This window comes from Panthera tigris, chromosome X, assembly GCF_018350195.1.
Source record: "Panthera tigris isolate Pti1 chromosome X, P.tigris_Pti1_mat1.1, whole genome shotgun sequence".
Lineage (NCBI taxonomy): Eukaryota > Metazoa > Chordata > Mammalia > Carnivora > Felidae > Panthera > Panthera tigris.
Genome location: NC_056677.1, coordinates 57,041,257 through 57,053,838, shown reverse-complemented (window position 1 = coordinate 57,053,838; position 12,582 = coordinate 57,041,257). Strand labels below are relative to the sequence as shown.

Genomic DNA, 12,582 nt, shown 5'->3' with positions numbered 1-12,582 from the left:
AACCAATATTTCAACAACCAGAACTCTAAGAACTTAGAACAGTGTTTAGCAGATAGTAAGCACCATATTTGTTTGCTATTATGGCTGTCGCTACTATTTAACACAGGAAGTTCTTAAGTAATTTTTACATTTGATTACCTTGACCACAACTGGGTTAATCAAGATATTCAAGAAGGCTAATCTTAATGATGTTTAACTCCCCATCTTCCAACTCCACACCTCCTATACATATTAAGATTCAACTCCAGGATGAAGTATTCACATACAATATATAATTGCATGCTTAAATTATGTAAGTTTAATTATTGCTTATTAAAGATATCACTACTAGGGAACTAACCAACTAGTTTCCCAGAAGCCACAAATTTCTTAAACATAGGTTTGATGTCATAGGTTAGATATAACTGGCCCATCTACTTGTATAGTGATATTCACTAGAATGAAAACCCCACAAGGGTAGGGATCTTTATGTTTTGTTCATTGATATATCCTAAGTACCTAGAACAGGTCCTGTAACACAGTAGGTATTTAATAACTATCTGTTGAATAAACACATTCTATTATCACACACACAGCTCAATACTTCACCCACTTTTTATGACATTCTTCCTGAAACTAGAAGCATTATCACTTAGGCTTCAAAATAATAAAGGGAAATCAGATATTTTTCTGCATACTCTACAGGGAATCAGCAGTGGAAGCCAAACTGGAATTAAAGAATTCCTATTATCTTTTTATACGGCAATGCCAACTCCTCTAACAATCAGATTAAACAGACTCTTCTGACAAGAAAAGAACTGGGTGGGAGCCAGATCCAACTGAGCCAGTAAATTTTCTCTATCAATTTATTAAAATGTAATTTACTAAAAATGCAATTTACTAATTTGAGTCATGCCAGGAAAAACATGATTTGGATTTATTTTTTCCACCCAAGTTACATTTGAATTCTGTATAATTAAAGATAAATCATTTACCTCCAAGTATGATACTTTCAGAGTAAATTCGATGTCACTCTTTTTATCAATTTCTTTGAAGAGCAATTGTATTACCCTAGGAATAACCCCAACTGTTGGTTCATTCTCTTGCTCTGCAGTGTATGCACCTCCCATTGAATAGGTTTTTCCAGAGCCAGTTTGCCCATAGGCCAGGACGGTTGCATTGTATCCTGGCAAAACAGAAGTCACATACATAGTGGTGTTTAAATATTTTCAACCAATCAATATACTCAACTTCTTTCAGCAATTATTTGCAACAAAATTGAGACTGCTCTCTTAAGACAAGGGTCTCTTAGGACTAGCAGACATACAGAAAACTTAGATGGGTGCCATGATTTTGCATTAGTCCAAATAAGCAAAGAAAAAAAATACCAACTCCAGAATATGTGCCCCTCTTTGTGGCCCTTAAAAGCTAGGAAGTAAAACATTTATTTAGTTAGTTATCTAAATGTTATTTTTGAGAGAGCAAGAGCAAGCGAGCAGGGGAGGGGCAGAGAAAGAGGGGGACAGAATCTGAAGCAGGCTCCAGGCTCTTAGCTGTCAGCACAGAGCCTGATGTGGGGCCCTGATGTGGGGCTTGAACTCATGAACCATGAGATCATGACCTGAAATGAAGTTGGACGCTTAACCGACTGAGCCACCCAAGTACCCCAAAGAAGTAAAACATTTAAAGATATGAATGAGGTAATAAAGGTGGCCCAGTCACTGTCAAAAAGCCATTCAGAGCTTTATAATTCTACTTCTAGCAATTCTAAATTATGGGAATTAAATGAAAGTCTTAGAAGTTGCATAAATAGAAGGAATTCCAACATATATGTTTTTGATTACCAGTCTTCATCTGAAAAGGCAACAAAGTGGATTTTTTACAACCAATGAAAGCATCCACTCCCTATTTAAACTCTCAGTGCATCTGGACCATATTATCAGGCTCCTTATAGACATGTCATCATTTAAGTATGATTTAATGTGATATAGGTTCTTGGCCTTTTTTTTTTCTTTTTAAAAGAACTTGTACGTCTAAATGAAGACCTTGATATTCTGAAAGATCATAAGATGTTAAATCAAGATTTCCACTGTAATAAATAGCTAGCGTCAACTGGCACAACTACAGGGCAAAAACATAACATTCTGTAATCATCTACAATACCACAGATATGTGTATATAGTAGTAACTGGGGAAACCAAGTTTCAGTACTTTTTCCAAAATATTCAGGGCTCTCTGGTATTGGGAATTCAGAGTAGAAGAGGATGTCACTGAGCTGAGTGAAAAAATATTGGCTTTGCCTTTGCAACTGAGAGCAATGTTAATCAAACATATACATATTAGAATCGCTACCTACTTTATATTGCCTCTAAAGACTATAATTTGATTCTTATAGTTTCCCAAGTTAAGATAAAAGTAGAACTATAGTGCTCTTACTAAACCGTGAAGGTACATTCTGAGGAAGATGACCAGATGATGAAGGGCCTGGGAACCATACTGTTTCTGGAATAACTAAAGGAAAGGAGGGATGGTTAATTAGAAGACTTAGATAGAATCATATAATTGTCTTCCAAATGTGTAAATAGGAAAAAGTTTAACTTTATAGTGGAGAAGCCTCGCAGACAACACTGTAATCAAATGATCAAAATGAACATCAGCAGTAACGAAATAAGTCATCATGTGCTGCTTGATAAGATTCAAAGGAAAGAATACAGCACCACTTCTGTGATATTCCTACTGAAGATATGCAACCTGAATCTAATCATAACATCAGACACACCAAAACTGATAAACAGTTTACAAAATTACTGGCCTGTGATCTTCAAAAAAAGACTGGAAAAACTTTAAAATGAAACAGACTATACGGAAGCAGTACAACTATATACAATAAGTGCTTTTAAATGAGATCCTTTTACTCTAGAGGACATTATTGGGACAATTGGTGAAACTTGAAAGAAGTGTGAGGACTAGATGGTAGTAATACAGCAATGCTTATTTCATGATTTTGATCTTTATATTGTAGTTATGTAGGAGGAAGCCCTTGATTGTAGCCAATATACATACACATTCAGGGTGCATCAGGTCAACAATTCATCTCAAATGATAGAGGAAAAAAAGTTCTTTATGCTGTTTTTGCAACATTTCTATAAGTTTGAGATTATTGCTTTAATATTTAAAAAAAATTTTTTAAGTTTATTAACTTATTTTGAGAGAGACAGAGAGAGAGAGAGAGAGAGCGTGCAGGGGAGGGGCAGAGAGGGAGGGATACAGAGAATCCCAAGCAGGCTCTGCACTGACAGTGCAGAGCCCAACTCAGGTCTTGAACTCACAAGCCACAAGGTCATGACCTGAGTTGAAATCAAAAGTCCAATGCTTAGCCAACTAAGCCACTCAGGTGCCCCTGATTTAATATTGAAAAAATGTAAAACAGTGTTCAGTGTGTCCTGAGCCATAACATCATTTAAAAAAGTGGGGAAAAAAACACGTGAATAGCTGTTGCCTGTAAGAAGGCTTCTACTTACCTAGAGGGATGAACTAACATCACTGGAAATTATAGGGAAGCAAATTTCATCTCAATATAATCTAACCCAATTAGAGTTGTCCAAAATCCAACCAATAGGACCCCCTATTGCGAGTTAGTGAGTTCCCTATCCCTATTTAAAAGAATTTTAAATAGATGGTGTAAGTTCACTTACAGATATTGCTGGAAAGTACTTTTCTTTGGATACAAAGTAAGACTAGGTGATGTACAAACATGCCTTTCATCTTTAAGGGACTGGTGTGCCATGCTTCTACTTCTATGTAGATCTCTGCTTTGAATCCTGAATAACCTCTGTACTAAAATAACAATAATTAGGGGTGCCTGGGTGGCTCAGTCGGTTGAGTGTCCTTTTGGCTCAGGTCATGATCTCACCGTTCTTGAGTTTGAGCCCCATAATGGGATTGCTGCTGTCAGCACAGAGCCCACTTCGGATCCTCCATCCCTCTCTCTCTGCCACTCCCCTACTCACTCTCTCTCTCTCAAAAATAAACATTAAAAAAAGAATAACAATAATTAGACACCTCTCAGACATTGCTCCCTTCTTTAGAACCCTGCTATGGTCTTCAACAACACTAAAGCCTTAGCTTCTTTAATAAAGATTATTAACTGGTCAGAGTATTCGGGGGCTTTAGAAAATATCCTTCTTCACCTAAGGATTCTACTCATCATTCAAGACCTATCTCAAAGATTCCCTGTGTTGTGAAATTCACCCTTAATCCCCTGGCAATATTAGTGCCATCCTTTAGGTTATCATACCACTTTGAAAACAGTGCTACTTCTATAGGAGGATTGAGTCTATTATGCATTTTTAACTTTTAAAATGTCTTTTCTTAGGAGTGCCTGGGTGGCTCACTGGGTTAAGCGTCCGACTTCCACTCAGGTCATGATCTCACAGTTGGTGAGTCCAAGCCCCACATCAGGCTCTGTGCTGACAGCTCAGAGCCTGGAGCCTGCTTTGGATTCTGTGTGTGTGTGCCTCTCTCTGCCCCTCCCCGACTTGTGCTCTCTCTCAAAATTCAAATGTAAATAAACATTAAAATAAAATAAAGTGTCTTTTCTTAAAGGTAAGTGCAAAAAGGTTAAAATTTTTTATGTATTTAAAATTATGTATGTAGTCATCCACTTCCACCCCTACTCCTGGACTTTGAACTCCTCCAGGGCCTGGAAGCTATATGATCTTTCTCTGAATCCCTCAACAGGCTTTGCAGTACCTGGGCCTTAAGTAGGTTGGTATACCGATCATCTTCAGCACCCATAAAAGAACTTAGAATCTAATGGAGTTCCAGGACAAACAAACAAAAAATGTATATACAAGGCAAAGATGAGCAGAACCACCTACAACAAATACAGTATCAAACTACTTTCAAGCGTACAGACTTTCACAAATGACACTGGGTTAGTTCCTAGGCTGTGGGCTTTTTGAAGGCAGGGCTCATGTTTCATTTGTTCCTACATTTGCAGCACCAAGGCACAGTGCCTGACATAATACACGCTCGAGAAGGAGTAGAAATTACATAGCCTCACCTTTAAATACGCCTTTTATGAGTGGTGCTACTGCTGTATTGAAGACTTCTTCCTGTTCAGTAGAGGGGTCAAACACAAAATCGTAGGTAAAGGATTTGTCAGTACCAACCACCACCTAGAGAAGGCAAAGAACAAGGAGTAAGAAAAAAAAAATGAAAGGCAAGACCACGCTCCTCACTGCCATTTGGCCCCAGCTGTTCAGAGGCCAGCCCAGGACTCGCCTACGCACCTGTGGCTCCCCGGGTACGAAGGAAAGGCACATCTGGCAGCCCTCACTAATCTCTTTGGGGACCAGAGGGCGACATCGCAATGCCACTCTTACTGGAATTCCCTTCACCTCTTCCTTCATGATCCTACCGCAGCACCGTCTCTGAGGGGAGAAAAGAAGACACTTGCTGATGAATTTTGGTAGGTCAGGAGGGGTGGGAGTTCCGGTCCTCCTCGGAGGGTGGGATGGATTGGTTACGGAACTCAGCAGTAGCGGCGGCAGCCTCCCCATCCCAGGGGGGATCGCTGCCTCAGGAAAGTCACTGTCCCTCAGACAGGGCAGCCCGTCAGCCCGACACTCTGAAGAGAGCGAAGTAGAGCCTGAAATGAAAAGGAAAGCCCCCGGCGGAGATGACGACAAAGAACCAAAGCCCCACGGTACTAGGAAAGGCAGATCCTGAGCTAAGGTGTGCCCCTTCACTCACCGAACTGAACGTCCCTTCCCCTATCTCCCGCCGCCCTATCTCAGCCGGAGCTTTAACCGCCAAGTTTCAAATCGGTCCCTGAGACGCCAGCCAATCGAAGCACAGACAGCTTGCGGGCCCAGCACACACGTCGGCGCGCGCAGGAAGATGCTTTGGGAAGGGGCGGGCCTGCGCGCCGCACCCTGAACCCGCCCTTTCCGACCCATCTGAGCATCCGCTTCCGGCTTCCAGAGTGAATTGGCGGCGAGCGGAGGCTGAAGTGCCGGAGGCCTGCGGGTGGGTGAAGTTGTACGGCATTTGCGCGTCGTGTACGTGGGACTCAGGCAGGATGCGGGGCGGAGACCTGGAAGGTGGCTGGTGGTGAAGGAAGGCTCGATCTGGGGACCCCCACCATTACTGATCACATGTAGGGAATGTGGGAGCGGTGCCTTGCCCCGAGCCCCTGTGGACAGTTGGAGTCAGCCCTCCCTTGGACTCCCAGAATAGACAGATCTTTTTAGATGCTCCCGATTTCCTGTTCTCTAGAATGAAGATGGTAACATTTATTTGCAGTATTGTTGTGAGAAAGGAGATCATCTCTATGGATTACCTAACCGGTTGCTTGGCATCCAGATCTTAAGCAAAGTTAAAAGTTTTCTTCCATCTTTTTTCTTCCTTCTCTCTCTCAATCTTTATCACCTAGAAGTGGGCTGAGTGCATAGACCAACAGCCTTGGGACGGATTGGGGTTGTTTTCTGGAGCTTGCTGGACTGCTTTTTGAACCTTTTTTTTTTAATGTTTATTCGTTTCTGAGAACGAGAGAGAGCACAAGCGGGGGAGGAGCAGAGACAGAGAGAGGGAGACACAGAATCCGAAGCAGGCTCCAGGCTCTGAGCTGTCAGCACAGAGCCCAACGCGGGGCTCGAACTCAAACCATGAGGTCGTGATCTGAGCCAAAGTGGGAAGCTTAATCGACTGAGACACCCAAGCGCCCCTGCTTTTTGAACCGTTTTTATCAGCTTTGAGTCACCCTTCCTTCCATTCAGGGCTTTGCTGGAGATGGACAGCCGGATTCCTTATGATGACTACCCGGTGGTTTTCCTGCCTGCTTATGAGAATCCCCCGGCATGGATTCCTCCTCATGAGGTGGGAATGCTTGAGTAGGGGGTTTATCCCTTTGGGCATGAGATGATATATGAAAGGTAGGATGGTGGGGTTAGAAAAAAGCTCAGTGGAGAGTGAATTCTAGCCTTTGTTGTAGCCAGGGGACCCAGAAGTTGGATTCTGAGCAACTGGGCCCATTGGGGACTTCTTATGTTATTGTCCTGTCACAGTTCATTCACACCAGAGAATTCTGGAAATTCAGAGCCTTAGTTTCTATCTTGTCAAGGTAAAGATATGGGGAGCTACTGGGCTGTTGACATTTCCCCGTGCTATCCATCTGCCCATTTGGACAGTGTTATCTGTTCTACTTAAAACTGAGTCCATGACCACACCTTTTCCTGACTTCAGGGTGATACATTTATATTCAAGATGAAGGTGAGTGTAAAATCTAAGGCTGGTAGTAAGATTTCTGTGGTTGCTATGTCTTGCAGAGGGTATACCACCCAGACTACAACAATGAGTTGACCCAGTTTCTTCCCCGAATCGTCACATTGAAGAAGCCCCCTGGAGCTCAGGTGAGCTTAAGGAACAGTTGAGTCTTATTCCAGGCTAGCTCTGTCTGTACCAGGCCCAGAAGTTGACAGTGGTTGAGGAGATGGATGGTAAATCTGGTAGGGAGGTAAGGAAGCTTTTTAATGGGCAGAAAATCTGAGATACCACTTCCACAACTTCGACTTCTCTCTGAGGAAGGAACACGTAAGCCAAGCTATCATGTATAGTTATGCTATTAGATGTTTTTGTGTTTGTGGTCTATATTGAGTCACCTCCCCTTTTTGTGCCCTTGCAGTTGGGATTTAATATCCGAGGAGGAAAGGCCTCCCAGCTAGGCATCTTTATCTCCAAGGTATGTGTGCCTGGTAAGCGACCATATTGCTACTTCCCTTTGTTAAAGTTATCAGAATGCAGAATCCTGATGTCCTAAAGCCTGGGAGAAGGATGATTCAGTAGACTTACAGAAGGGGCATAATGGGGACACCCTTTCCCATTTAAAACTTCTCACCCAGCAAACCCTCTGTTTCCCTACACTGTCACACACACAAAAACAATAGCACCTTACATTTGAAGAGCACTTAATTTTAATTACAGCCTTTGAAATGATGTCACCTCAATCTTACATATTCTCTCTTTACCAACAAACAGGTAATTCCTGACTCTGATGCACATCGAGCAGGACTTCAGGAAGGGGACCAAGTCCTAGCTGTGAATGATGTGGATTTCCAAGATATTGAGCACAGCAAGGTGAGCACAGCATTTGTGCTGTGGTGAGGCAAGAAGCCATCCCCGGTAGGAAGGTTAGACAGGATTAGACTGATCTGTAACTTGATCAGAAGGAAGCTCTGCTGGGGTGCCTGGGTGGCTCAGTCGGTTAAGCATCCAACTTCGGCATGGGTCGTGATATCGCGGTTCGTGAGTTTGAGCCCTGTGTTGGGCTCTGTGCGGGCAGTGTGGAGCCTGCTTGGGATTCTTCTCTCTCTCTCTCTCTCTCTCTCTCTCTCTCTCTCCCTCCCTCCCTCCCTCCCTCCCTCCCTCCCTCCCTCTCTCTCCCTCTCCCCCATCTCCTACTCACGCTTTCTTTTAAAATAAATAAACTTTTAAAAAAGGAAGGAATCTCTGCTGATGAAGTATACTAGGAAGAAGCAGCTATTAGTGACCCAGAAGGTTGGAGTGGCCAACTTTCTCCTGTTATGATACTGTCCTGGGTCATATCTCTTCATTTGTACAAGCTGCTGTGTTCCTTCCAGGCTGTTGAGATCCTGAAGACAGCCCGCGAAATCAGCATGCGTGTCCGCTTCTTTCCTTACAGTAAGTGCCACTCTCTTTTTTACTTACCTGGCAGGGCCCTGGGTAGGAACTCTTTAAATACTGATTACTAAAGGCTCCACAAGTTGGGGAAGGGGACTTGGGAGCTCAGGCCTATAAATAACCTAGTTGTTCCTTCCTTTCCTTTCTTCTTTTCCTCAGATTATCATCGCCAAAAAGAGAGGACTGTGCACTAGAGAGTTGCAGCCCATAGCCCTCCACATTGAATCTTCTAGGATAAGCTGACTAGGCCTCAGGGAAGCCTCTTGGGAAACTCTAGTCTTGGCCCCACCCTAGCAGAGCAGAGTGGAGAGGATGGGGACACAATGACACCCTGCCCCAAACCAGCTAGCCATCTGCATTACCCAAACTGTACTGCAGTTTTTGTTCCCTAGTGTTCTAGATAAGCTTCATTCCCTGAAAGAAGGATGATGATACCTAGGTATAGCATGTGGAGAATCCCGCTAGAAAAGGCAACTGACATTTATTGAATACCATGTGCGAGACAATTATGCATAAGTCATATTGTTTTCATTAGCATATAGAAACCAAAAGAAAAACGAATCTCGGGGGCCTTCCACCCCATCTACCTGGCCATCTCATCCCATCCTTGCACTACCAGTCTCATACACTCTGGAGACTCCCTGGGACTGTTCCCCCTGCCCCATCCTCTGCCAAAAAAAGTAAAAGGCAATGCTGAGGAAATGCTGGTTTGACTTTTGGATGATACTGACTGGGTTTGCAATGCTGTTGAGTCCAAAACAAAAGTTCTTCCAAAGAGAGGAAAGCCAGTGCAAGTAACAGCAACACTATACCTACTTCACAACCATCTCTATCTGGCCAGTCCATTAGGGAGGCCCGGAAACCTTACCTTCAGTGTAACTGAGGAATGGTATAGGGTTAGGGGTACTGGAGGAAGCAGCGCCCCTTTCCTCATGAGCTTTGGACGTTTCTCTGCTGGGATGGTATTAATGTCATTATCTTCTCCTTCCCCAGATTCTTGGATCTGGTACACAAATGAAGGGGGAGGTTTGGATGCATTGCTTTCAGGGACAGCACTAAGAAATTGGTTCCCAATTTCTACCTTGTAGGTTGAATGGTACTGTTGACCTCCTTGTCTTCTTTACTCCAGCCCCCAAATAACCTGCCATGTTCTTTGTTGCCAGTCCGTTGTTAGATATTCCAGGCCACACCTTATACCATTTCCGTTGGCATGTTTAAAATACCCATTCAGAAGAAAGTTTTCTAATGAGATATGGGGTGAAGTACCCCATAATGAAAGTCCCAAATTTCCCTTGAAAGAAGCTTGGGAAGCTTAATTATGTATTTCCAGGCCCCTCCCTTGGGAGTGATTTTTTTGATCTGAGGTGGAACTTGGAAATCTGAATTTTTAAATCTTCAAATATGGGAAACAGTCCTAAATAGTATATCTCTATGAGGAGTTTCTGGCTTGTTCTATAAATCCCATCAGCTTTACTATGCGCTATTGTCAAGTAGCAACATTCTAATGAGTAGAACTGAAGGTAGAATTATTAGCTGTCTGCTTCCTCCAAAATCCCACTCCTATTCTATGCTCCTATTTGCTGTGCTGCCCCCCAGTGGCCATCTGAAAAACTGGAGGCTCAGATACTTGCCCAAAGGCATATTGGCAGAGTGAGTCTTCTGAATGTTGAGGTCCAAGACTCTCCCTGACTCTCCCTCTGGTGAACGGTTTTTTTTTTTTTTACCGTTTATTTATTTTTGAGAGAAAGAGACAGAGAATGAGTGGGAGAGGGGCAGAGAGAGAAGGAGACACAGAACTGGAAGCAGGCTCCAGGCTCTGAGCTGTCAGTGCAGAGCCCGACATGGGGCTCAAACTCACCAGCGGTGAGAAAATGACCTGAGCTGAAGTCGGACGCTTAACCAACTGAGCCACCCAGGTGCCTCTGTGGTGAACAGGTTTTAAGACAACTCATCTAAGTGTGGTAAACGTGCTAAAAAGTCCCAGCAAGGTGCCATGAGCCTAAGAGGCAAAAAGCCTCTGCCCTAAATTGGTTCTCACTTTGAGATACTTGGAATGGTTCTTTGTTGGTACACCAGCATGATATAGTTGCATTGTAAAGGTACAGGTATAGTGTGGAGAAGACATGAGCAATAACAGGCTGAGGCAAAAGGACCAGTCATTTATTGAGGGTGTAGATAAGAAAACAGTGGGGAATGAACTGTATTGGCCTTTGAGGTATCCCAGCTGTTGTAGATCTGCATCCCCTATAGATATCTTTGAGCAGTAAGAGAAAGTAAGGTGGGGTTCCTGGGCCCTGCAAGAACTTTCCACCCCATAGCTGCAAGAGGCAGTCAAGAAAGAATGATCGCATTTTCAGGGGTTTTGTTTTGTTTTGTTTTTAATTTTATTTTAGAGAAAGAGATAGCATGAGCGGGGGAAATGGGAGAGAGGAAGAGAGAGAATGCCAAGCAGGCTTCATGCTCAGTGTGGAGCCTGATGTGGGGCTTGATCCCATAACACTGGGATCATGACCATAGCTAAAATCAAGAGTAGGACGCTCAACCGACTGAGCCACCAAGGCACCATTCATGGTTTGTTGTGCTCCTAAGTTCAGGAATTGTGTGAAAGCTTAGTAAGTATCCAGGTATTTAAACTGTAAGTTTGAGGGGCGGGGATGGATTACTGGGAAGCCCAAATGCAATAAATTAATCAAATTAGGCAGAGACTAAGTTATGAAAAGGAGCAATAGATTTTGATGCCTGACTCCATGGAGGGCTCCAGTTGGATTTCAACCACTGAGGTGTGTGTTAAGGTAAGAGTAATGTGACTGGGGTCAAATCTCAACTATTCCCAGGGAAGCTGCTAGGAGACCCAGAAGAGGAATTCTGATCTTATGTCTGTTGCTTGAAGGCAAACCAGGGAGCTACTTTTGGTTAGTCCCATTTTCCCTTAAATAGTCAGGCTTGGCCATCAACTCAGCAAAGGGTTTGCCTTCTCTGCTTTATACTTCCTGTCCCAGCAAAGCTTGGAGAAAGGATACTCCTCTTCCTTCAGTGGAAATGAATTCTAGATAGAAGGGCAGAAGCCATGTGCTAGAATAGCTATGTGTGTGTGTGTGTGAAAGTCCAGGTTCAGAGACAATCCCAGGCCTTTGTACTGCATGATGGGAAAATGACCCTTATACCAACCCCAGTGGGGGGGGTAGGGAGGGGGGGTTAGCTAGAGCTAAGAGTGCAACAGAAGTATTATAAAGGGAAATGGGTATTACATATTTTACGTTGTGACCAGTTTTGGCACTGGTGTCAAACATCCCATTGAGGTCTCTGGATTTTTCCTTCCCATTGTCTGCAGAGATTTGTCTGGACAAATGAGAACTGATGTAAGGGACCAGATAGCAGTAAGTGGTAACTCAAAGTGGATACGGATAGATCCTGCTGAGGTATAATGATGCCTCCCCAGGACAGGAACCATAGAAGCCTTTAACCCATCATCTTTCTGGTCCCTGAAACTGGTAACTCCTTCCATGTCAATACAGCACAGTAGACCCTCCCCATAGAGATGGAACCCTAGGTGTGCCAGAAGTTGTAGTTATACCTTACCTTTTGTTGTTCAGATCAATGTTACCCACTAACACGATGATGATGTCATCATCTCTTTCTGTGCATACATCTTGTACCCACTTATGTGTCTCCTTTAAAGCATTGATGTCTACAAGACATTGCGGAGAGTTGAAACATTTAGTAAAGGTTTAGAGAAAATAATGTTCTTGCACTTCCACTCTGCTAGTCTTACCAACCTTCCTATTGTTTCCCTCAATCCCTTTTTCAAATAAAACATGCCATAACAGTCGTGATGTCCTAGACAGCCACAGCCATAGTCGAACCATGTATGTAGCTAGGAATTTAGGCTTCAAGAGCACT

At 43.3% G+C, this 12,582-nt stretch overlaps 2 protein-coding genes across 3 annotated transcripts in view; one reads left to right on the top strand and one right to left on the bottom strand.

Annotated features, from left to right (window-relative positions):
- The window catches only part of KIF4A (kinesin family member 4A), a 120,214-nt gene extending 114,410 nt beyond the window's left edge, over window positions 1–5,804 (bottom strand). The window contains exons 1-4 of one of the 2 annotated variants that reach the window (XM_007097578.3): window positions 5,737–5,804; window positions 5,274–5,414; window positions 5,045–5,159; window positions 975–1,165 (exon numbers count right to left, since the gene is read on the bottom strand). In XM_007097578.3, the coding sequence (XP_007097640.1) occupies window positions 975–1,165; window positions 5,045–5,159; window positions 5,274–5,393 (426 nt within the window). In that variant the 5' untranslated portion in view covers window positions 5,394–5,414; window positions 5,737–5,804. Of the gene's footprint in view, window positions 1–974; window positions 1,166–5,044; window positions 5,160–5,273; window positions 5,415–5,736 lie in introns of those variants that run through there. The other variant, XM_042974913.1, reaches the window with a different exon arrangement.
- Window positions 5,805–5,945: 141 nt separating this feature from the next.
- Window positions 5,946–10,351, top strand: PDZD11 (PDZ domain containing 11). The gene is made up of 7 exons (XM_042974878.1): window positions 5,946–6,012; window positions 6,762–6,861; window positions 7,311–7,394; window positions 7,667–7,723; window positions 8,020–8,118; window positions 8,622–8,682; window positions 8,842–10,351. Exons 2-7 carry the CDS (start codon window positions 6,775–6,777, stop codon window positions 8,874–8,876), a joined length of 423 nt encoding a protein of 140 aa, XP_042830812.1. The 5' UTR covers window positions 5,946–6,012; window positions 6,762–6,774; the 3' UTR covers window positions 8,877–10,351.
- Window positions 10,352–12,582: the final 2,231 nt, after the last annotated feature.

Coding starts and splice junctions, on each gene's coding strand:
- PDZD11 (XM_042974878.1), top strand. CDS start 6,775: ATGGACAGCCGGATTCCTTATGATGACTACCCGGTGGTTTTCCTGCCT. Junction 7,724..8,019: donor TAGGCATCTTTATCTCCAAG/GTATGTGTGCCT, acceptor ACCAACAAACAG/GTAATTCCTGACTCTGATGC. Junction 8,683..8,841: donor TGTCCGCTTCTTTCCTTACA/GTAAGTGCCACT, acceptor TCTTTTCCTCAG/ATTATCATCGCCAAAAAGAG.